This window comes from Tachysurus vachellii, chromosome 8 (assembly GCF_030014155.1).
Source record: "Tachysurus vachellii isolate PV-2020 chromosome 8, HZAU_Pvac_v1, whole genome shotgun sequence".
NCBI classification, from domain to species: Eukaryota; Metazoa; Chordata; class Actinopteri; order Siluriformes; family Bagridae; genus Tachysurus; species Tachysurus vachellii.
Window position 1 is genome coordinate 7,495,997 of NC_083467.1, and position 24,428 is coordinate 7,520,424.

General features: G+C 37.5%; 2 protein-coding genes across 3 annotated transcripts in view; both read left to right on the plus strand.

Moving 5' to 3' along the window:
* il1rapl1a (interleukin 1 receptor accessory protein-like 1a) overlaps positions 1 to 14,960 on the plus strand; it is a 132,637-nt gene extending 117,677 nt beyond the window's left edge. The window contains exons 8-12 of one of the 2 annotated variants that reach the window (XM_060877255.1): positions 4,249 to 4,394; positions 4,965 to 5,111; positions 6,257 to 6,427; positions 7,391 to 7,435; positions 13,225 to 14,960. In XM_060877255.1, coding sequence (XP_060733238.1) covers positions 4,249 to 4,394; positions 4,965 to 5,111; positions 6,257 to 6,427; positions 7,391 to 7,435; positions 13,225 to 13,940 — 1,225 coding nt within the window. In that variant the 3' untranslated portion in view covers positions 13,941 to 14,960. The remainder of the gene's footprint in view (positions 1 to 4,248; positions 4,395 to 4,964; positions 5,112 to 6,256; positions 6,428 to 7,390; positions 7,436 to 13,224) is intronic. The other variant, XM_060877257.1, reaches the window with a different exon arrangement.
* Positions 14,961 to 19,983: 5,023 nt separating this feature from the next.
* On the plus strand, positions 19,984 to 24,048 carry LOC132849972 (butyrophilin subfamily 3 member A1-like). Its single transcript, XM_060876016.1, has 8 exons — positions 19,984 to 20,140; positions 20,819 to 20,937; positions 21,064 to 21,087; positions 21,614 to 21,697; positions 21,822 to 21,855; positions 21,986 to 22,009; positions 22,117 to 22,143; positions 22,277 to 24,048. The coding sequence occupies exons 1-8, from the start codon at positions 20,122 to 20,124 to the stop codon at positions 22,813 to 22,815; spliced, it is 870 nt and encodes a 289-aa protein (XP_060731999.1). The 5' UTR covers positions 19,984 to 20,121; the 3' UTR covers positions 22,816 to 24,048.
* The last annotated feature ends 380 nt before the right edge of the window (positions 24,049 to 24,428 follow it).

Genomic DNA, 24,428 nt, shown 5'->3' on the forward strand with positions numbered 1-24,428 from the left:
ACTGATATGTGACTAAGCTTATTATATTTTCACATTTCTGATATCATGATGTCATTTTTTTATAATATCTTGACTTCAATTTTTATATCTCCTATACTGCATACGTATGACATTTAAGACATAAATCTTAGATAAAGTTAAAACTCGGCTTGTTGAATGGGGGTCATTTTAACCAGTGAGCTGATATAACTTACATACAAGATACTGTACATAATAAACGCTTTCCAGGTTGCAGTATAGCGTCTAGCTTTCATTTAATTGAATTAAAAATTATAAATGATTAATTGACAAGCACATGATTATGACTAATCCAAGCAGCAGAAAAATAAATTGAGACAGGAAGTTAACCTACATTTCTAAAAGTATTTTTATATACAAGTTCGGCAGCATCTCTGTCGAGGATACGTGCGAAGCTGCTTTTAAATGTGGCTAAAATAAGGTCTTTTAGGAGACAGCTGACTCATGCTGCCTTCAGTCTGGGACAGCCTTTATCTCAGAAGCACACAGTTTCTTCCCAATAATGCTGGCTATTTACGGATTTTCCACCCAAGTGGAACTAGCGGTAGTGCCGATTTTTTTAAGTGTCCCTGATAATAATTCATTCGAGTGTTTGTGTGTCACATAGCCAGAAAGTTATAAAGTTAATATGAGTCTTATTAACTTTTGCTCAAGTGATTCTTCATTTAATACAGTGAAGTCAAATGACTCTATGCCAATTGACATCTTAAAGAATTCGGTTTTCTTTCTATAAGGCATTTAACAACGGACATGGTCACAAAACAGCTTTACAGAAATATATAAATTCCGGATAAACAAATCTAAATTGAAATGTATCCCTAATGAGTAAACCAGAGCGCGATGGTGGTGAGCAAAAACTCCTTAAGATGACATCAAGAAGAAACCCTGAGTGGAAACAGAAGGGAAGCCATCCTCATCTGGGTTACAGCGAGTACTGTGATTATACTGATATTGTGTACTATATGAAATTGTGTAACCAGGAGGTTCTAGTTTTAACACAAAGTCTATTAACTGTTCACTGATGGAGACTTGAGTGCAAAACTGCTCATGACAATTGCAGTCCTGTAGCCATCATAGTAATTGTAGTCATAAGCCATTGCAGCAATGCTCCAAAGCAATCTTCATGGTTTGTAAGTGGTACAATCAACAGTAATTATGAGTTTTATGCAGTCAGAAAGTTGACAAAAATAGGCCAGTGCTGATGGATTAAGCTAAAGTTGAAGTCTGTGTTGAATTGTTCCAAATACAAACAAATTAAGCCATTAAAATTTTCAAGCATTTTTATTAAAGAACGAATTAGACTTTCTTCTGAAAGGAAAAAAAAAGAAATCTGGTCAGAAATGATTATACGGCTTCTACCTACTTACTTACTTTTTCTTGTCATACGTTTCCAAAGAATATTTTCAGGGCTGTCAAGTGTCACGCATTGAGAGTGACAGTGACGCATTTCAGTCTTTTGTCACACTCTCCCGCCACACATCGTATTTCTCACAAAGAAAAACTTTTTGAATATTTATCATATATTTAATAAGCCACAGCACCCAAAATGTATCTGTCCGCACTGCTGTCTCTATGGAACCGGGCAGGAATCAAGCTTGTCTCCCCTGGAGTTCTTAGTCGAGCCTGACTCTTATCAGCCAATCAAACAAAAGAGACTACACAATAGCCAATCAGAAAATAGCACTATTGTATCTGGGTAAGATTTAACGCAACAACCAATGAAAAAAATAAAAACATATTCATTAGAGAGGGTATTATTGATGGTCGGTTTGAACAAAACCTCAACACGAAACAGCTTGTCTCTGGATGGGACATTGTCCTCAATCATGACCTTAAAAATGTCTGGGCTTGAGCTGAACTGTTTTAAATGGGAGCAACATTACAAATGATAAAGGAGTCCAAAAAGGCAACAAACACTTACAATAAACACCAGTCATAGTCTCTCTCTCTCTCTCTCTCTCTCTCTCTCTCTCTCTCACACACACACACACACAAATGAATAAATGGAAATTAAACAAATACTTTGTATTTGGATAAATTGCGGTAATGATCACACAACTCCCCCATTATTTATTTATTTATTTATTTATTTATTTATTTATTTATTTATTTATTTATTCTGGGAATGTCACGCTTGCCTGTCTTCAAAACTTGAGAGCCCTGTATTTTCTTCAGTACTTAACACCTTCAGTACTTAACACCTTCAGTACTTAAAAATAGAAGAGTTGTAGTGCAGGTATTTAGTAAGTTTTGAACATAAAAGGGAAGTGCTGTATAGACCGTAGTTATGTCGGTGAGTCAGCTTGCACTGATCCAGGTGACTCATCTTATCTCAGCACCACCATTAAAAAAAGCACAACAAATAAAGATAGCTTCTAAGCACTTCTTCAGTTCTCACACGGCAGCTTACAAGTGCACCAATAAAACTGTCATTTATTTGTAACTGGCTCCTGATTCTCAATTTCTGAAATCGTCATAACACTGGACCACAGCTCATCTTACCCTTCTATCCCCTGTGTGATTTTCCTGATATCATTTGATAGAATGTTTCTAACATTGCCAAAGGCTTCTAATAAACAGAACCATCTTCCATTTTAAGATTATGTGGAGAGCATCGAATAGATGTGGTAAAAACTACAATGCTGCTGTCAGGCGTTGACGAGGCAATGGGATCTCATTATAAGTTTGGCATGACTAGTCATAAGTAGAAGAAGTTTTTAGCTACTTGCCATAAATAGAAACATGCTCAATGTTTTGATTTCATCATCCTTTGGATTTCTCAATCTTTTCAAATATTAACGCAAATCTGGTTTTAATATAACTGGGAAATATTCATATTCATTTGTGTTTATTTAGTATGACATTATGCAAATGGAATGCCCCCATGTGTATTGTAATTGTCCGTGACATTTGTGAATTTCCCTATGCGAAAAAAGTAATATTTCTGTGACATTTGTGGCTTTTTGTGAATGAGTTGCTCATTACATGTAATGTCATGAGATCTCGGTGAGATCTTGATTTTAATGAGCAAATGTCGAACTATTTAGTCTTCTTCAACCATTCTGAGCATTTCTGCCTGACCTAGCAGTGTTTCCGCTTTACATGACAGAAAACCGGTCCTGCATATTATGGATTAATTAAAGATCTTAAGGAGGACTATACACCGATCAGCCATAACAAAAAAAAACACTGTCAGGTGATGTGAATACCATTGATTATCTATTTACAGTGGTACCTGTGGAGAGCTGGGATCGATTAGGCAGCTAGTGAACAGTCAGGTCTCAAAGTTGAGTTGTTGGAAACAGGAAGGATCTGAGGGCTTGTAAGGTGTTTCTGGTTTACAGTAGTTGGTATCTGCCAATAGTTGGTCCAAGGAAAGACAAGATTGCACCTTCAAAGGTCTTGTGCATTGACGGGTCACAACTGTTTCAGGAAACCTAACAATATTACCTACTTTTTGAATGTTTTAATGTTAGGGCTGATCGGTGTCTATTTAGCATCCTGTTTACTCTCTGAACAGTTGTGATACATCTAATATCTTTATAACATCCCTTCTCTGATTGCTACTATTTTTAAACCAATGCATCTGAAAACTTAAGACATTTGGTATCTTTTCCATATAAATTTTTTATAACGCTCATCCTGCAGCTTGCTTCCGGACTCCCAGTAGATGAAGAAATATTGACTTCTATTGTTTGAGTGAACAATGTTGAAAAAGGACAACAGTATCTGTTTGGCCCCTTGGTGCTCATTATGTTCCAGGAGCTCATCAGTCATCAGACATGAACTGTAAATGTCCTGTTATACCCAATTTACAAAACCATTGTGCTCTATGAGAAAGCTTATACAATCAACCTGGGTGGCAACGACCATAACAAACAGTAATTAATGACTTGCAAAGTGGTTTTCCTCAGCAGGAACAGAATCAATTCGCCATTGATTGTCTTTGGTTAATGCAGGGAGATGTGAGTGTAAAATTAGATTAATAACACAAATAAATGTATTTGCCGTTAATTATAGGCTGGCAAAATCAGCATTTTGTAAGGTTCTGTGAAGGGTTTACCCGAATGCTTTATTGTTAATCTGAGACAAACATAATGTTCAGTAGAGTGTAAATGAAAAGGACTTGAACCCTGAACACCATAACATATCTTCATCTGCGTACTTCTAAGAAATATATCCTCAGAGTTTCTGAGTGTCTCTGACATCTTTATTTTTTTCTGTTGTCAGGACCATCAGAGAACACCTGGGAGAACAGGAAATGTCCATCACTTTGACAATAGATTCGTTAGAAGAGGGAGATCTGGGCAATTACTCTTGTTACGCCGAGAACGGGAACGGAAGACGCCAAGCCAGCATACAGATCAGCAAACGAGGTATTATTTATATATATTAATTTCTTATCACCTTCCTGTGGGTCTCCTTCAGGCAAGCATTAGCATTTAGCGTTCCCTTTTAAGCGAAGCGGCTCTGGAGGCGTCTCATCTCTTTATGTGGCAGTTCAGAAGGAGAAATATGGTGTCAGGAGATCTAAAATATTCTGCTCTCGACTTGAAAGCACAAATACAGCTCATTGATGAGCATCACAACACCTTCTTCAAGTCTAAAGGGACTGAAATGTGTAACTCCTTTATTGAACTCTTAACCCACAAGCTGGGGCTCAGAGCCCACGTTGTCTTTTTTTTCATATTTATAATTATTTTCAGCTCAGTTGTGCCATGTGGAAGCTTCGTTGTGTCGTTTTAACTCCTAATACGTGTTCATCAGCATAATCCTTTTCTACAGAATATCTTTATCTGAATAATGTTGCATGGATAAATACTACCCACGTAAAACCTTCACAACGGTAGCAAACAATATAGGAGCTTAAAAACAGCATGAGTTCAAGCATCTGCTTGATTATAGCAAACGGATGGTATCACTTTTGTCTTCTGTTTCTCTCTCAGTCGAGCTGATGTATACGATGGAGTTGGCTGGAGGATTAGGAGCCATTTTGCTGCTGCTTGTTCTGCTGCTCTCTGTGTATAAATGCTACAGGATCGAGTTGCTGCTCTGCTACAGACATCACTTCGGAGGGGAGGACTCAGATGGAGGTAAACAAATATTGGTCACAGTGGTTCAATAGTGCCCCCTCGTGGACAGACCGGACCATAACATCCTCTGGCTAAACAGCAGCTTCAAATAGGGGCATACACTAGAATTTCAAGAGCTCTGGACCAAGAAAAAATGTACAAAATGAGGTTTATTTATCTAAAGACCTGCTGCAGCTTTGGTTGAACATATAGTGCAGTGTACATCTGCCATGAGTATGGTCAAGAAAACCTTTATTTTATTACAGATACAGATACTGATAAATAAATGCTCTGTGTTTAATCAATGCTTTCAGGATTTTGCGATTGCAGAAATGAAGACACAATCAAGCATTTTCTGCGATATATCCAGGGACGATTGACGTTTTTTTATAATTACTAAACATTTTTTGCAGATTCGGGCCTAGACTTGTTCTATTGTGTCATCGCAACACACATTCAGACAAAAACGTCTTCTATTCTCATTCATGGAACATGACTACAGCGCTCAAAGAAAATCATTACATATGTGTAATCTCTAAAAAAAAATCTCTGCAACACAAATTTTGAAAAAAAAAACAAAACCTGAAGGGTCCAAATAAGTGAATAACTGAATAATGTTTTTGCTGCATTGCTTCTGGTGAAAAATTGTCAAGTTATCATAACAAGGCATTTGTTTTGTTTTGTTACTGGAATACTGGATGTTACTGGATTTTTTTTTTTTTACAATAAAACAAGCTAATTGCCTACACAAAGCACAACAGTTTTGTACATTTACAGTAATTCGAACTTTCCAACTAACTTAATACGAGCTTCCTAGGAGGACTTGAACGTACAGTCAATATCAAGGTGCAGTGTATAACTGTAAGAGCGTATATCATTTTAATTCACTAATCTAATTGGTTAAACAGTGATTTAGAGTGCTAATATTATGTACGATCAAACCAGGACTTGGATATTTCATTGTGTATATCACTCCATTTATCCAAAGGTCAAAAGACATGAAAAACTGAGAGACATTTGTTCATTTGGAGTGAAGCTATAAAAAGGGAATGTAAGGCAATCTCAGAACAATAAGCTTAAGAACAGAGTGTGTGTTTCATACATTGTAGTCTGTCATGTGGAATTATTTTAATGACATGATGCATTTTTGTATCTGTTTACCTCAGGTCATAAGGAGTATGATGCGTACCTGTCGTACAGTAAAGTGGAGATGGATCAGTGGGGGCAGGAGCTTCAGGATGAGGAGCGATTCGCTCTGGAAATCCTTCCTGACGTTCTGGAGAAACACTACGGCTACAAACTCTTCATCCCAGACAGAGATCTCATCCCCACTAGCAGTATGTGCAGCCTTTGTGTGTGTGTGTGTGTGTGTGCGTGCACATGTCTTTCTGACAGTCTACCTGTTTGTATTTGTGAGTGCTTCAGTATTGTGCCATCTGATTGCCCGGAACTATAAGGAGGCTGAAATTGTAATACATCAGAGAGCAGTAGATAAAATAAAAAAAGTAAACCAAAGCTACTTTTGTACAGGCCTCAGTGGTAAAGATCAAATAAAGGCTTTCAGGTGATAAAGTCTCTGAAAGTGCTCTATGGAGACCTGACACAGAATAACAAGACAATCACTGTGTGCTGATTGGTTTGCTTGAGACAGTTGTCCAAGCCTGGCTTTAAAGAATGAAGAATGCCTCCCTAGGAAGCTAGTGTCTCCACTGTAGAGGTACTTTATCTCTCGTATTGTCGTCCTCTGACTTTGCACCCAGTCTTCCCCGGATAGCTCCGGATTCGCCATGACCCCGACCATGATAAAGAGGTTTATGACTCAATATGACTCAATGAATACTATTTCACACCTCTCTAAACCTGCACACTTGGCAGAGGCTTTAGAATACTATTAGCAATTACTGACAGTGTGCATAATATAGTATTTGGAGGCAGTGCATAGTGCATATTATATTATACTACACCATTTTTATTTTATGGCAGTCATGAAAGCCTGTGAACCTTTACTCTGTTTGACAGGGTGAAGAAGAAAAGCCAAGTTCCAACGACATGAGATTTACCACATGATTGAATTCTTATTGTTGTTGTTGCACTTTACATTTCTTTGGAGCTAACTAACTAAACACTCGGTTAACTTTCCATACTGGAAAAATATGATACGTGCTTGATTGTGTGTCCCTTACATCAGTTTGTGTTATATGTGTAGTGTCTGTGTGTATTGTGTACTGTCTGTGTCCGATAAATGCTTTGTGCGTATGTGTTTGTTCATGTTGTATGAAAAGCTGAATGTTTATGTTTAGGTCTCAGCAGTGAACATTACCAGGATGAGACACAGCTTGTTAGAGGTAGAGTTTAATCCTAACACACACACACACACACACACACACAAAAACGGCTCTTTGTTCATGCACCATTCCTGTGTCTTTATTGTGGTTGTGAATTGTGTCTTTAGTGTTATTTGTTGTTTGTCTTGCTTCTTATTTTATGTGTCACGTTTTAGTAAGACATGCGACACACACACACACAATTACTCTACACTCACCAACCACTGTATGAGGAACATCTGCGCATTCATGCAGTTATTTAATCAGCCACTAATGAGGCAGATACAGGTCAAGAGCTTTGGGTAATTTTCGCATCAATCATCAGAATGAAGAAAAAGTGTGATCTCTGTGACTTTAATCGTGGTGTGGCTTTTAGTGCCAGATGGGCCGGTTTAAGTATTTCAGAAACGTCTGATCTCTGGGGATATTCACACACAACAGTCCCTGAAGTTTGTTCAGAAAAGTGTTAAAAAAAAAAAAAAAAAAAAAAACAATTTTAGTGAGTGTCACTTTTGTAATTGGAAACACCTTGTTGATTTTGGAGGTCAGAGGTTTATGACCAGATTGGTTTGATCTGTCAGGAAGGCAGTACCATAATTCAGATAATCACAATTCACAACTGTGTTGAGCTGAAAAGCATCTCAGAATGCACAAACTTTGAAGAAGTTACAGCAGAAGATAACATCAAGTTCAACTCCTTATTGCCAAGAACAGGAACCTAAGGCTTTCAGAATTAACACAGAATCAACCAAACTGGAGAGCTAAAGATTAGAAAAAAATCACCTGTCTTCAGCTGTCCAGTTTCACTGATACTCTGCCCATCACAATTGCTAATTTAAGTTACAATAGACTTCCCGTCAGCTCAGACCAGTCTGCTCATTGTCCGCTGATCTCTTTCATCAATCAGGTGTTTCATCCTGCAGACCCGCTGCTCACAGAATGCTTTTTATTTTTTTTTTTTTGCATCATTCTCTATAGACTCTACAGCAGGGGAGTCAAACTCAAATTCACAGTGGGCCAAAATATAAAACAGATAAAGTCACGGGCCAAACTGAATATTTATTGAAAAATTAACTGCAACTGATATGTAATGGGGGGCATGGTGGCTTAGTGGTTAGCACGTTCGCCTCACACCTCCAGGGTTGGGGGTTCGAGTCCCGCCTCCACCTTGTGTGTGTGGAGTTTGCATGTTCTCCCCGTGCCTCGGGGGTTTCCTCCGGGTACTCCGGTTTCTTCCCCCGGTCCAAAGACATGCATGGTAGGTTGATTGGCATCTCTGGAAAATTGTCCATAGTGTGTGATTGCGTGAGTGAATGAGAGTGTGTGTGTGTGCCCTGCGATGGGTTGGCACTCCGTCCAGGGTGTATCCTGCCTTGATGCCCGATGACACCTGAGATAGGCACAGGCTCCCCGTGACCCAAGGTAGTTCGGATAAGCGGTAGAAGTGAGAGTGAGAGAGAGTGATGTGTAATGTTCAGCCTTTTTCATATGGAAACAAACTTTAGTTTTGCTTGATCACAGGATTTGGAACAACCAGAGCTTGATATTACACACACATAAGAAATTAAATTTGAAATAAAAGACACATCAGTGGTGTTCATTTCTTATTTAAATAAATAAAATAAAATGATGCCTCTCACTGGATCATTTTAAGTTCCTTTATGAAGTGGATCTTTTTCAAAACTAACAACAAAACAACCAAAAATAATAATTTCATTCAATGAAAATCCAACTTTTCGACTAGTGTCTTCTTATGTTATGTTCTTTCGTTACAGACATGTTAGCTCCGCACACAAGACAAACAGGTCTGTCCTTTATATTCGTGAACAGATAATCTGCCTCCCACCTGTCTTTAAAGCTCCTATTGTCCATCTTTTGTTTGGCCATTTTTGTGAAGGGTGGAGTTAACTTGCCCGATGTGACTGTAACATGGTTGTTAACGACTGTCAACAGAGAATGAGGGGCGCTTGCTGTTCGTGACTACGCGTCAATACAGTGGCAAGGCATTCTGGGAGTGCACATTTGATATGATCTCGTGGGCCAAATATAATTACCCCGCGGGCCTGAGTTTGACACCCCTGCTCTACAGACTATTGTGTGTGAATATTTCAGATCAGTAACTTATGAAGAAAAAAAAACATCTGGTACCAAGAACGACGCCATGATTAAAGTACTGACGTGTATCTGCATGATTTAATGCATTGTGCAGCTGCTACACGATCGACTGGTTAGATAACTGCATAAATGTACAGATGAACCGGTGTTCCTATTAAAGTGGACAGTGGAATGGGTTCAGTACGGATACAATAGTTAACATAAACAAGAAAAGCTAAGGGACAGGTCAGGATTGGACTATAGTTGGGACAGGAACTGGGCCAGGATTAGATCTTAATAACAGATGAGAATGGAGAATAAGCAAAGGTTCAGTGCTAAAGAGGAGGACAGGAAGACTGGGAATGATCCAGGAACAGGGTTTAGGATTGACACAGCTCAGAGACTGAGCACAAATTGCTCACAGACCCCAATCAGGTGACATAAGGAATACCACATAGAATGTACTATAGGACCATTTTCAAGTGACAGCAGAGGTTCACTGGCCAAAGCTACTAGTGTAAAAACTATAGCAGATGCTATAGGAGATGAGAGAGCAGCTCAGTGCGCAGTGAAGGATCATGGGATTTGGAAGCTGAAACACAGAGCTATAGTATCCGAATCCCATCTCTTGAGAAATTCCTTTTTCTATATATCTTGATTTTGTTTGTAAATTTATACAAAATTTTTGTATGCTGCTCTTACCAGATTTGATATTTGGTCACGACTAATACGTACAGATTTGCATTTTATCCGATTTGTTGTCTACTACTGTGCAGATTATTTCTGCAAAAAGCGCTTTACTTTATAAAACTGAGCAGTAATATTTATACACCGTTCAATCGAACAATAGCGAAGACTACCGCTGCTCTTGTGGAGGTTACACGCTAACACGATGTTTGTTCAGCTGACAGACGAGAACTAACAGACAAATGAAATGTAATCAATAAGTGCTTACAGAATTTGTTTCCAGAATAATAATGTCAATGTGTCTGCTCATTCCGTAGAGAAGTTTGCTGTTTATAAACTTGTGAAAAACTTTTATTTCTCGTCTTTAAATAAATACTGTGGACTAATCTGATCCTACAGTGATCTTAGAAAAATATTCTATGTAAAAATCTGCTATATTTATACACTTCCTGAAATATGAGATAATGAGGTAAGTAGCACCACATATCAGGTCTCTAAAGCAGCCGTGATATCATTTTACTGTAGATGTCTGAATGTATTGTTCAAAATGAAACAGGACATTTACATCTTACGTCTAAAGAACTCCACCGTGGAAACTAATTAAATAACACCTCAGGGAAGAAATGAAGGAAAATTGCCTCTAAAAGTGATTTTAAATTTAGATGTTAAGGTTAACGCACTGATTTCTGACAAATAAAAGAAAAAGAAAAAGCTGCCCAGAGACTAGAAGACGAAAAAAGCTTTAACTAGGATTGGTCTTGAACCAAAAAAGACAGCAGTTTCTTATTTATGTATAGCTCTGCTTAGGCACTGGTTGAATATAAGGTAATATGGCAATATGGCATATTTTAGTTTGCCATAATGTCAAATTTTGTGTAAGTGATAACTGTAAGAAACAAAAAAACGTGTGTAAAAATAAGACGATGGTGGTGAAGATCTTAATGAAGAACAAGAAGTTTATTCCAGCATAGCAGTGAAAAAGTACATGACGTACTTTGGGTTCGTCGGAGTCAATAAGAGCCCAGAGCAAATCCTGCTCAAGCATTTTATACTGTTTTCCTCTTTGTAGTTTAAATGAAGTTCTGCTCTGAATGTGTATTGAGCGTAAGAACTGAGTGTCTCCCAAATGGCTGGGTCACACCTTGTTATTTAGGCAGATGTCTTTAAATGTTAATCACGGTCACGTACACCTTGGCTTGGTATTGTTACAATTGTTATCATCCAAATGGTCACTTTTAAATGGTAATCACGATCACGTAGACCCTTTGTTCGTGGCGATCCTTGATGTCCTGCTACCGCTCCCGTATTAACGATTGAATCAAGTTTATACGTTTAGAGTCCCACAGACGTGGGTCTGTTATTTTTACAAGTTATTAACCAATCAAAAGTCTTGAAAATAGCTTGAGCGCAAATCTCATAACTCCATTGGACACTTCAACTGTCCACCTCTTCCTCACTCCGCGGGAGAGATTCGCGGCATATTTCTCCTTAATAAGAGTCGCAACGAATCAACACGTCTTCTGAGGTAAATGTCTTCAAAACACTGGGCTCAAAGAAAAAAAAAATCTTGACCCCCGCTAGTTCTGGTGCTCGTCTGAGGACAGGAATTTAGCACAAGACAATCCACTGCAACGCGGACTAAACCCTGTGCACTGCAGATAAGGTACGGCGTTTTTTTTAATTTCCTGAAAAATAATGATTTTAAATATTCAGTTTACAGACACATTTACTTACAGTGAGAAAAAAAAACAGAGATATATGATCAGTGTTTAATCAGAGAACCATAGAAATGATCAAATTCTGCAATATACAAAGGAGCTCGCAGTTTTTCGAAATGACCACATAGATTCCCTGCGGATTTGGGTGGAGACGTGTCCCGTGACATCACGACACGAATTCCTCTTCCATTCACGTGTGTTGAACGTGAGAACAGTTATCGTAGAAATGTATTAAATCTGTATACATCTTCACTGCTAGGAGTTTAAAAGAAGAATCCCGTGCTCCAAAGGAATCCGATTCAAGTAGTTCTAGCCGCATGCGAAAAGCTCAGGTTATATACAGTCAGGTTTACAGATGCATTTACTAATAGTGAGGAAACAGAGAATTAAAAGCTCAACGGAACCCTGATGTTATAACGGAAATGTTAAACTGCAGTGCACAAGGAGTTTCTTGACATTTTTTGCTGCATTGCTTCTGGAGTAAAATTGCCTCAGCTTTCCAAGTTATTATAAAAAGACCTTAGCTTTGTTACTGGAGTTAGACAACTTATTTAACTACATTTTGAAGTGCTGTGAGCAAGAGATGCCTGCAGTTCCATACTGTATATAGAAAAGTGCTATCATTAAAAATCATTGCTTCACTAGCTACTGGTGTAAGGAACAGTATAACATAATAGATATTACACACAAGACTGTTTTTTTTTTTTTTTTAGAAAGTGATGGTGGAGTTTCAGTAAATGTGTTAAGATAATGTTTTATTTGTACTGATGAAAAAGTGGAAGGAGACTGAGGGATCAAATAAGTCCACAGTATTGATTTCTAAACAAGAAATAAAAGATTCAAAGAATAAAAAAAACTCTTCGGATAAGCAAAGAGATTGACAAAAATATTCTGTAAACAAATTCTGTAAGCATTTATTGATTTGACGAATTATGTGTCTAAGAGAACTGCTTTTGTTTATTTCTTAGTTTTGGCTTTTGAACGTTTGATTACTTTGACACAATCTTGAAAGCCTGACATAAGCTAGACTTGCTTTGACAACAACAATGGACCAGGTGAGACCTCAGGGACTGGAGAAGCTGAGACTGTAGGATCAATAAGCATCAGTAAGCACCTCAGTAGTGTCCTCTTCCTGATCGGTCAAACCTGCTGAGAGGAAAAGCATAAACATTGCTTAGAACCGCTGTGATAACACACAAAGGACTTTTCAAATAGAAACCAAGGCTGAATCAATCTACACAAATAAAAGAAAGAGTGACAAATATTAAATGTTCCGTATCAGTAATATGTTTCTTTCTGTCTGTTTTGTAGCATATATTGAAGATGTGGCTCGCTGTGTGGAGATGAGCAAACGTCTGATTATTGTGTTGACCCCTGGCTACGTGCTACGTCGCGGTTGGAGCATATTTGAGATGGAGTCACGCCTTCGCAGCTCTCTAGTGTCAGGTGAGATCAAGGTGATTCTGATCGAATGCGCCGAGCTACGTGGCGTCATCAACTACCAAGAAGTAGAGGAGCTGAAGCAGTCTATCAAGTCCCTGACAGTGGTGCGCTGGAGTGGCCCACGAAGCAACAAACCCGGCTCACGGTTCTGGAAGCAGCTGCGTTATGCTATGCCGTGCCGCCGGCCACAGCCCAGTCTCAGGACCCCCGCCGTAGATGCAGGAGAGCCGAACCCCTTCGCTCACCTCCACACCGTTTCAGCAATCTCAGTGGCCACGGCAGCATCGACAGCAGCAGCTCCAGCCCGTCCAGAGCTCCGGGCCGCACTGCGCAGCTCGTACCGAGCGCACTCACTGGCAAGGCAGAAACACGCGCACTTCCGCAGCTATGATTACGAGCTGCCACTGGCAGCAGGAGCCACTCTGCCAGCACAACCCACCTACTGCAACCTGCCGCTTACGCTGCTTAATGGCCAGTGGCCCACCGCTAAGCGCCAACACAGCCTGGATGAGCCGCACGCCAACAATAACGCCATGCTGCCGCTGCTGCCCCGTGAAACCAGCATCTCCAGTGTCATCTGGTGATGGAGAGGCAGCAAGGATTATATGACTCCTGTAGATGGGCTAGGCTGGGACAAAAACCTCTTATACTCCTAGAGATGTAGGGAAGTCTGGCCAAACATAGATTATATATATAAATATACATACGGAACAGCCTTTGCTCTGATCAAGCACCATGGTCTTTATGTGTCCAGTTTTTGGTTTACTGGATTTGCTGATCTCATACTTCGGCTACTCTGGAAGTAAAGCGCCGCAGTAAGGGATTAATTAAATAGTGCCATATCAACTTAGTGGGAAATCTACGAGTGAACTGAGACACGGAGCCACACCACACGAACGGAAACAGGGTCCTGCACAGACGTCTGCAGTTTACGCATAGCATCACCATCTCCCGATCTCTGTACACTTTGTGTCATCACACTGCCTTTCTTTTTTTTTTTTTTCTTTTTGTTTTTTTTTTCTTTTCCAAAAGATATATCAATACTTTCACTTTGTTTAGCTGATGATCTTTTTACTGTACTACTAGACTTGCAGTTGATTTTACTTACTTTCAGTTTGAATGAGTGTGAGCCATTTTGAAATTAGGGCTTGGCTATAAATGAAATGTTTACCCTTTTGTTTTCACCGAGCGTTTGCTCTACATGTTGACCCAAGTGTCCAGTTTCTGTTAGCTTCTGTATGATGTGTATTTATGATTTTAATTGGACAATTTGTAAGAAGAAAAAAATCACAGAGAATTATGCAAGGAGTGGAGCCCATCCTCAAATAATAAAGGGTATTTTAAGAAACAAGAAATCTATTTTTATAAATGGAAAGCTGTTTCTCTATATATAACAGCGTCACCAGGACAACGGGGACAAAGACTTGTGCATTCGGGGTATTTTATAAATTTTGCTACATCTTTTGTTTGTACAACCTACAATAAAATAACTTGATGTCCTCAAATTAATTTAGGAAACAATAGTATACTGCATTTCCTATAGTTGGGTAAAACCTAATGAAATAAAAGTTTGATTGTTTTTGTTTTTTTTTCTTTTTTGAATAACTCTTAAAGTCAAGTTTTAAAGGACTTAGAATCCTGTGTAAAATCCATATGCATAGAGGATTGATATGTATTATGATTTGGATATTTATATTACTATGTATTATAAAACACTACAGCCACTGAAATGAAGTGTTTATATTTCTAAAGGCACAATCATTCTTGTTTCCATTTTGTTTGTCACCGTGCATTAAAATCACCAACCTCTGTCAGTTTATGTGTAGTAAATGATAACGTACACTGTGTGGTTGCGTGTGTGTGTGTATGTGTGTGTGTGAGTGGGTGAGCGTGCAGCTTATGCAGACTTCAGTTTCAGTTTCAGATAGAAGAAGAAGACGTGTCGGCTAGAAGAATTCGGGTCCATGTCACATTTGAAATATGAATTTGTTTCATTATGCTGCTGTTCTTTAAAAAAATTACATTCTTGATGTTACAAATGAATTCCCTGTCATTCTGTTTTTGTGTAGTTTTGTTTATCTCTTCTGTGTGAAAGTAAGAAGCAGGAAGATCAGCTCAGCTCAATGTGTAGTAAATTACAATTTACATTTTAGTAAATAATATTTTGCTTCAGCTGTTTGACATATTTGAGTTAGCATACATTTATTTACCTAATAGTTTCTATAATAAAAGTATAGAACATTGGCAGTACAGTGTGATGTAGTGATGCGAATAGTGACTGTGACTAACGTCGGATGTCCCTCGGAAAGTTTTCATTTTTAACGAGCCACAGAGTACAGAGACTCCTCATGCTGATGACCTAGCTGTGATACTACGCTATTCAGGATATAGGTGAATTGTGTGTGTGTGTGTGTGTGTGTGTGTGTGTGTGTGTGTGAAACTGCCTATGAATCTGGCTTGCTTATACAGTACTGAAAAAAGGAGTATTTAATTGTTCTTGTAAAAATAGTACACTAATGAAAATAGAAAAATAGTGACTAATTGTTTTTCCATCAACGCTTATCTAAAAAAAACAAATGATAGCAGCAAATCCACTTCTGTGCACATACACGCACACATGCACACACACCCACACACACACGCACACACACAGAGTTTTATTTATACAGGGCTATGATGATATTGTCCTTAATTTCACAAACTCTAATAAACTGTATAAAGTGATAAAGTGCAATATACATGATATAAACAGTATAATAAGAACCTGCCACTACGAATAATTTGCATGCTATTCAAATCTAGTGACAGGGAACAAGGAACATATTAAAACAAGGAACGTTAGCACAGCGAGGCTACTTTATATTGCACGGATAAAAATAGACATGGGAGAAAAGTCTTCAGTCCTTTTTTTTTTTTGGTATAACAGCATACCCACATATCCATACATTTCTTAACAAAACCTCATGTTCCTTCTTAGAAATGATCTCAACAATTTCATCAAGGCTGAGAGGTTTTTTTTTTACTTTTATATTTGATGTGAGAAAATATGTTAAACACCCAGTATGTGACCTGAATTACATTTCTAAATTATATACTTGGGGCTACATTTTATTTATTCTTATTTTATTCAGTACTTAGAAAAGATGGTACATTTTTTTATACATCCCAGTTACATAGTACACAGACAATCCATTGTGCAATATACAGTAGTACCTGATATAAAGATTGTAAATTATAAACAGAAAATTCATTGCTGCCAAAAGCATTTTTTTTTGTAATTCATTTGATTTGCTGAATGTTTTTTGTCATTCTCAGTGTGGACGACCATATGATGAGTGTTGAGTACAGCATTAGCAGGTAAAAAGATGGTGGACTTTAATAAGCCACAGATATTTCAAATATGTTTTCATATTTCAAATATGTTGGATATTATTAATTTCCACTGTATTGTGGACATGTTCATAGTAGTACTCCTGAGGAGCCACCAGAGGACCACCACCTTGGTGCTTAGAACTCACTCACTCATTTTCTACCGCTTATCCGATCTACCTCGGGTCACGGGGAGCCTGTGCCTATCTCAGGCGTCATCGGGCATCAAGGCAGGATACACTCTGGACGGAGTGCCAACCCATCGCAGGGCACACACACACTCTCATTCACTCACGCAATCACACACTACGGATAATTTTCCAGAGATGCCAATCAACCTTCCATGCATGTCTTTGGACCGGGGGAGGAAACCGGAGTACCCGGAGGAAACCCCCAAGTCAAGGGGAGAACATGCAAACTCCACACACACAAGGCGGAGGTGGGAATCGAGGTGTGAGGCAAACGTGCTAATCACTAAGCCAACGTGCCCCCCTCAATTTCAAATATGTTGGATATTATTCATTTCCACTGTACTGTGGACCTGTTCATACAGTAGTAGTACTCATGGGGAGCCACCAGAGGACCACCACCTTGGTGCTTAGAATAAACAGTAATATAAAGCATTTGGTTCGGTTGTCATAAATTGGGAAGTCTTAATGCACTGTGCTATCCAGCATAGCAGATAACTGACTAGTTTCTTTAGCTTTACTCTGTCCAAGTCCCCTCAAGCATTTAATGATCAATTATCATTCCCATGCCAAAGCAGTCTGCCATGACAAATGTAAATGTGTAGGTTATTGATAGTAAGTGGTACAGGTACAGGTGGCTCTTATAACCATTATCAACTCGTTTCACTGGAAGAATAGATCAACCTTTTTTTGTTGGTCCATGTAGAACATCAAAACTGATCCATAATGCAGTTCATAGAGCTTCAGAAACAGTCCCTTTGTGTATCCACCTTTAACTGGATCTTGGCCCTTTCATGACTACATCCCCAAACACTTCTCCGATTCCATCAATAACCTCACAGGCAACACTGTTGTGGAAACACTAATTATGAGTCTGCTAACATAAAGGAAGTGCAGTGGAAACAATCAAACACCCAAGAATAAAAAACAAAACACTGAGCTGACTATAGATTTGAGAAGGTCCAGGGCCTGGTAATAATACAGAAGGAGACATTTCTCAGCATTCATTTTACTAAGTAAGCTCATTAGTGAGCCACATTAAAGAGTCAAATTGCCTTTAATGATTCTATGACTGAGCATTTCATCAGTAAGGAGCTGTAAACCGTATGTAGGGGGGAAACAGTGTGACACTGGGAAACTTGTGACAATGCAGAAGAAGTCATGCTGCAATGACTAAAACTAAAATTTTGAGTTTGAGTGTGGGTGAGAAGATGGAGTTTGAAAATGATACAGAAGCGAAAAACGAGAAAGCGAAACAGAGTTCTGAAAGGAAATGGAACCGGTGTTTATATGACCTTTTTTAATATTCCCTGGTATTTTTTGAATATTCCCGGCACTTGACTTCATCCACGCACTGCAGAAACTCATATTAAAACCAAGATTATCTGTTAATGGTCATCTGACAATCGGATGCTATGCTAGGCTGTTTGATAAATGGAACACAGACACAGAAATTCTTGAACTTATACGAACTATTTCATATCATTGTGAAGTTGTTGTTTGCAAAGGGAACGAGGACTCTGTGTTTGCAGTCCGGCTTGGAGTTAATATTCAAATTAATTGATTAATCAAAGCATTGGTGTTGCACTGTAGAAGTGAATCAGAGTAAAATTGTTTTAGGAAGGAGATTTCTTAAACTAATAATAATATTATTTTATAGAGAAAAGAAAGGATGCAAATATTGATTTAAATGAGCAAATTTATACACACTGTAGTAGATCATTCATTTTCGATTAGCGTTGACGACAGTTAGACGTTAAGTGAAGTTATAGTCTTAATGTAGTTACTGTTACTGGTTGCCATGGTAATAACGTTTAACAGTGGGTGGTGCAGCCAGCATTCAAAATCTCTTGCCATTAAAATGAGACATTTTGGCAGGAGAATTAATGATTGTGGTTAAAATGGACTGTTGAATCTAGGAAGCATAGGAGATGAACGAGGTGCAATGTGTGCTCTTTACCACAGATCATATGCACTGTGTACTGCAGCAAGATCCTCCATATTTACAGAAACATTCTCAACTGTAATTTCTGTTGCTCTCATTAAAAATGAATTGAAAAGTTAAAGGACAATTAGCTGCTCAGTTGTTCCATGGCCAGGTGTGTCTATTATTCCATTTGCGAGGAAACAGATTAAATGAGTAGACTTGATCGTGAAGTCTAAAGAGATGTTACTTGTAAAGCAAGCAATCACTAGGCTGGAATTTCTTTTAAAAACCCATCAGAGAGAGAGCAAAATCAATCATGTGACCAAATCATTCTTTAAAAGAAACAATGCACGCAGGTAAGCTTACATGTAACACCAAAAGGCCAAGAAGTTCACAGAAACAATGGATGGAACACAATGGATGGAAAAAAATCCTTCACAACAGTTGGCAAGGACAATAACATGCTCCTGGTGTTAGGTATACAGTCTGTGTGACAACAGTCTCTGTGTCAAAGAAACAGTTAGGTATACAGTCTGTGTCAAAGAAACCCAGCATCTGGAGATGATGTGTTCCAGACTTCAGACTGTCGTTAGCTGCAAAGAATTTGCAATCGAGTATTAAAAATGACAGTATAATTTATGATTATGTTAGTATGTCCAATGATTTTAGGGCCCATAAAAATCGGACAAAATAAATCCCATGGTCATTTTCCAGTCTTTAGCTGTCCAGTTTCTGTTGGTCATTGTCCATTATAGCCTCAGTTGGCTGAAGGAAGTGAAACATGTGGTTTTCTCCTACTGGCTCAAGGTTTGATGTGTAGTGTGTTCTGAAAGGCTTGTCTGCGAAAGATAAGAGGCATATCTATCAAAACATTGCCCTTCTTTCACTTTTGCTCTTGGCAAGCACACTTCTAATGCAATGTTATATTCTATACCAAATAAGTTATAAACTTTCCATACAAAGGACTGCACCTAAGAATTGACATATAGGTAGTATTTTCAAAAACTACAAATAGCAATATATTCTATCCCATTAAATGTGCACTACTGCAGAGTATTTGAAAGAGCTGTTTCATAAAAGTCATAGGCTTGCAAAAAAAAAAGGAGGAAGAAGACCAGAAAAACAAGCTGTTTAACCACGCCTGCGACCTTAGAGTGAAAAACAAGTTTGTGTTTTGATCTGCCTTCAGTTTCCTCTGCCTACCAACGCTTATGGAAATTATCAACAGCTTAAACAAGCTTTACTTTCAGAAAAATTCAGATATTTTTACATCAGACAAACATGACCTGGTCAGAAACAGGTAAAAAAGAAACAAATTTCTTTTGATTATTTCTCTTGTAAGAACAAAGTTTGACATAAGATTTGTAGATATGGATTAAAACTAGATTATGCTGTTTGTACTTGTGCACTTGGGAAGGATTAAAATTGCAAACACACTTTGAATGTTCTGCAGCTTTCTTTTTACTGAGCGAGAGAATGCATTAGATAATATAAGATTTGAAGAGAAACTGTTTTGCTGCAGCAGTTCTGGGTAAAGGAAATGTGTGAATGTTTACATAGTTAAGCCACTTCCTTCTTTCGATGCTTAAAATGTCAACAGTGTGATATAAAAAAGAACAAACTGTGCAGAACTGACTGTGCATATGCACACACTCTATGCACTGTGTGTTAACATTGTTTATGTTAGGTTAGTCCTGTCAATCCTGGGAGATGCTATAAGTTCTTGTTTTCTAGTTTGTCTTGGTGTGTTTACTTAAGCATACTGAGAAATTCTTGCATACAGAGGAACATTGCGCAAGCCAAGTACATTTTATGAGCAGCGACAGTATCTATCAGTAGTGCTCTTAGACTGCCCTTGTTCCTTGTTCCTTACTGAATTTGTCTTCAATAATGCTAAATGTCAGTTTTATGCCTTTTCTGATAACCTGATAAGAGCTTGAGATTTTTTTGCCTCTCAGTATTTCTTTAATTCCTACAGGAGAACACAGCACTGGGGCTTTCCACAGTCTTTTCAATTTGAGAAATCCACACAAAGAGAGGGAAAATCAAAGAACCTGCAAATCAGAGCCATTTCTTAAACCAAAAATGTCCCTAATGGTAATAAACAATAACAATCTAATAATAATTAGTTTAAAACAGCAAGCCAAAAAAAAAAACACAATACAAACATTTATCCTTATTTTGTACAAAAACTGATAATTCACTATAATCTTTTTTTTCTAGGTGATTTCATATTTCAAATCTAAGGTAAGTTTAGTATGGGAAGCAAATTCACCATTAGGGCTGGAATTCAGAGCAGATTTTATTTTGTTAGCTTTATTTTTATCTTAAAGTGCTAACAAACAATAATTCCTTACTCCAATAAACAAAACAGCAGCAGTTTTTGTTCGAGTTCATGTTTTGTTGCACTACATTGTGAGCAACACTGACAAACTGAAAGGTCATTTAACAGCCTTAAAATAATGTAACCAACAAATCTCTATTTTTGAACAAATTATTAGTTGTACATTGTGTTTTTTACTGTACAGCATTTATTCATGAAATATTTAAGTAAAAGTTACAGTAAAATGAACATTACACATTCTTTTATAAAGAACTAAGTCATCTTTCAAATAAAACTGAAACTAAATGAAAATGGTTCCATAACGACTTGTAAATGTGTCATGGGGCAAAGTATGGAAAGTCCAATGAGCTTTAAAGGGTTTTAGGTCTTTTCACTATTTACTGTTTATACCACAGGGTAAATGTGTGACTGATATTTTTCTTTATCTAGATCCAAAAATCTCCCAAAGAGGAGAAAACAACAACAGACAACAACAAACAAAACCTACCACAGAAAAACCAAAACAAACCTGAGGTAAGTCATCTGTGATGAGGATGATCTTATGAAGTAGTTGATATGGTCATGTGTTTTACTACAGTGTGTATTTATGTCGTCATGTGTATTCATTTCATTATTTCTGTTGCCACTCCTTTAACAGTGTGCTAGAAGTGAACAGAAGTCTGTAAATGCAGGTGAGTTTAAAAGTCTCTGTTGATAAACCACAAACCTATGATTGCCTTCATTTAGGATTTTGAGTGATTCATATTTTTATTATTTTTTGGGTACATGTCTGTAATGTCATTTTTCATTATTATTTTTCAGGTGGTTTGAAGATTCCCAGTAAAGGTCAGTTCTAGTCTTATAATTTAGTTTAAGTCTTATGTAATACGTGTTTAATACAGCTGAATTAATTATTGTATTAATGCTCATGGTGGATATATTTCTTTTTTTAGTGTGGGAAAACCTCACAAGACCATCAGGTATTGCATTTAGACCTTCAACCCTAAAGAACAGTTGAATATCTGCATGAAGTTGGATTTATACTAAAAATAATTCTGAGTCTAACAAGGTTGCATGATCATGTATCCAACACATCATTTCTTTCTTTTAAAGCCAAAGTGATTCTGGATCCAAACACTGCAAATCCCACTCTCAAGCTGTCTGAGGATGGACGCTCTGTGAGAACAAAGACCCACAAAGAGTTTCATTCCAGCCAGAGCTTCTATGAATATCACAGAAAAAGTGCACAAAAGTATAATGGTTGGATGTGTGTCCAAGCTAAAGAGGGCTACAGCACAGGCAAGCATTACTGGGAAGTAGATGTAAAAGGTAAATGTGATTGGAGAGTAGGAGTAGTGAAAGAGTCAGCTCCACGTTCTGGCTTTATTAATCTAAACACAGCAACAGGGTATTGGACTCTGCGTCTGCAGTTAGGTTCTCTCATAGCTCTGACTGAACCAATCACCAAACTCAATCAGGCACCACCTGCTAAGTTAGGTGTGCATCTAGACGTGGAGGAAGGTCAGGTTTCATTCTATGATGCGATGACAAGGAAAAAGATTTACACATTTGACACAGAATTCAGGAATTGTGGGAAGATTTACCCTGTTTTTGGAACCGTGGAGACAGATAAACCCCTAAAGATTATCTAAACATGACTTTCAATTGGTTCAACTTTTGTCTCGTCAGTCTACAGAGTGTTTTCCCAAAAGTCTTGGGGATCATCAAGATGTTTTCTGGCAAAACTGAGACGAGCCTTTAAGGTTTTCAGCAGCAGTTTTCGTCTTGGAACTCTGCCATGCAGACCATTTTTGCCCATTCTCTTTCTTATAGTGGAGTCATGAACATTGACTTTAACTGAGGCAAGTAAGGCCTGCAGTTCTTTGGATGTTGTTGTGGGGTCTTTTGTGACATCTTTGATGAATCGTTGCTGCGATCTTGGGGTAATTTTGGTCGGCCTGCCACTCCTGGGAAGGTTCCACCACTGTTCTATGTTTTCGTTATTTGTGGATAATGGCTCTCACTATGTTTCGCAAAAGTCCCAAAGCTTTAGAAATGGCTTTATAATCTTTTCCAGACTGATAGATCTCAATTACTTTCATTCTCATTTGTTCCTGAATTTCTTTGCATATCTACAGGGCTTTTCTCAAAAATGCCAAATCCCTGGACCAACAAACTCAATTGTATTTTTTAAATGAGATAAATATTATATAAATATATGTTGCTCAGCCAAATGCTGTAAATTGTGTGGACTAATTTTAATGAGATGAGGTTCACTATACTCTACATTCATTTTATTTATATATATATAGTAGACCAGGTTACTTTATTTGTAAAAGTAGAAGGTTTGCCAAAAGCAAAAACAAAAGAATTATAGAAACCATAGGCATAGAGCCTTTTCAGTTTTTAATTGAATTTTTCCAGTAATATTCACATTTCCACTAAGAAAGAAACTGCACTTTGTAAAATACTTACATTTTTTATTTTTCTACATTTATGTCTAATCATAAATATTTCAGATGATTAGTGGTGAAAAGTTTTTGTATGTACTTTATGTTTCAAACAAGGCTTTTTGAACTGATTTCTATTTCCATCAAATTCTATGCTTGTGTGTTTCAGTGTAATGTTGTTTTCAAGGGCTATACATTGGCTTTATCTAGCTTTTAATAAAATTTAGCAAATATTCAATGCACTTTACTCTAAAACATGCACAACTTTTAAACTTTATATATTGAACGCCTCTTTATGCCAATATATTGTTTAACTTTTATTTTGTATAAATGAGCCCTCAGAACTTTGTAAAATCATTTTTTTTTCTATGTATATGTTTAATTATTTTAAATGATTTATGGTGAAAAGTTATATTAAAAATAATATTGAATGCATATCTCGTGTACGTTTTTTCTGTACTAAAGCAAAGAATCTGCACTTTGTAAATTATTTAAAATTTTTATATCTTTTTTTTTTTATATATCTTTGTTTACCTTTGTAAGTCTTTCAGGTGATGTCAGACCTTTCTAATTATGGTCCAAAGAAAAACCACAATACAAACATACAGTATTTATCATAATTTCATACAAAAACTGATAATTCACTATAATCTTTTTTTTTTCTAAGTGATTTTTGTTCAGATGTTTTTGTCATGTTTCAAATCTAAGGTAAGTTTATTATGGGAAGCAAATTCACTACTAGGGCTGGAATTCAGAGCAGATTTTTCTTTTGCTTGTGTTATCTTTATTTTTGTCTTGAAGTGCTAACAAACAAT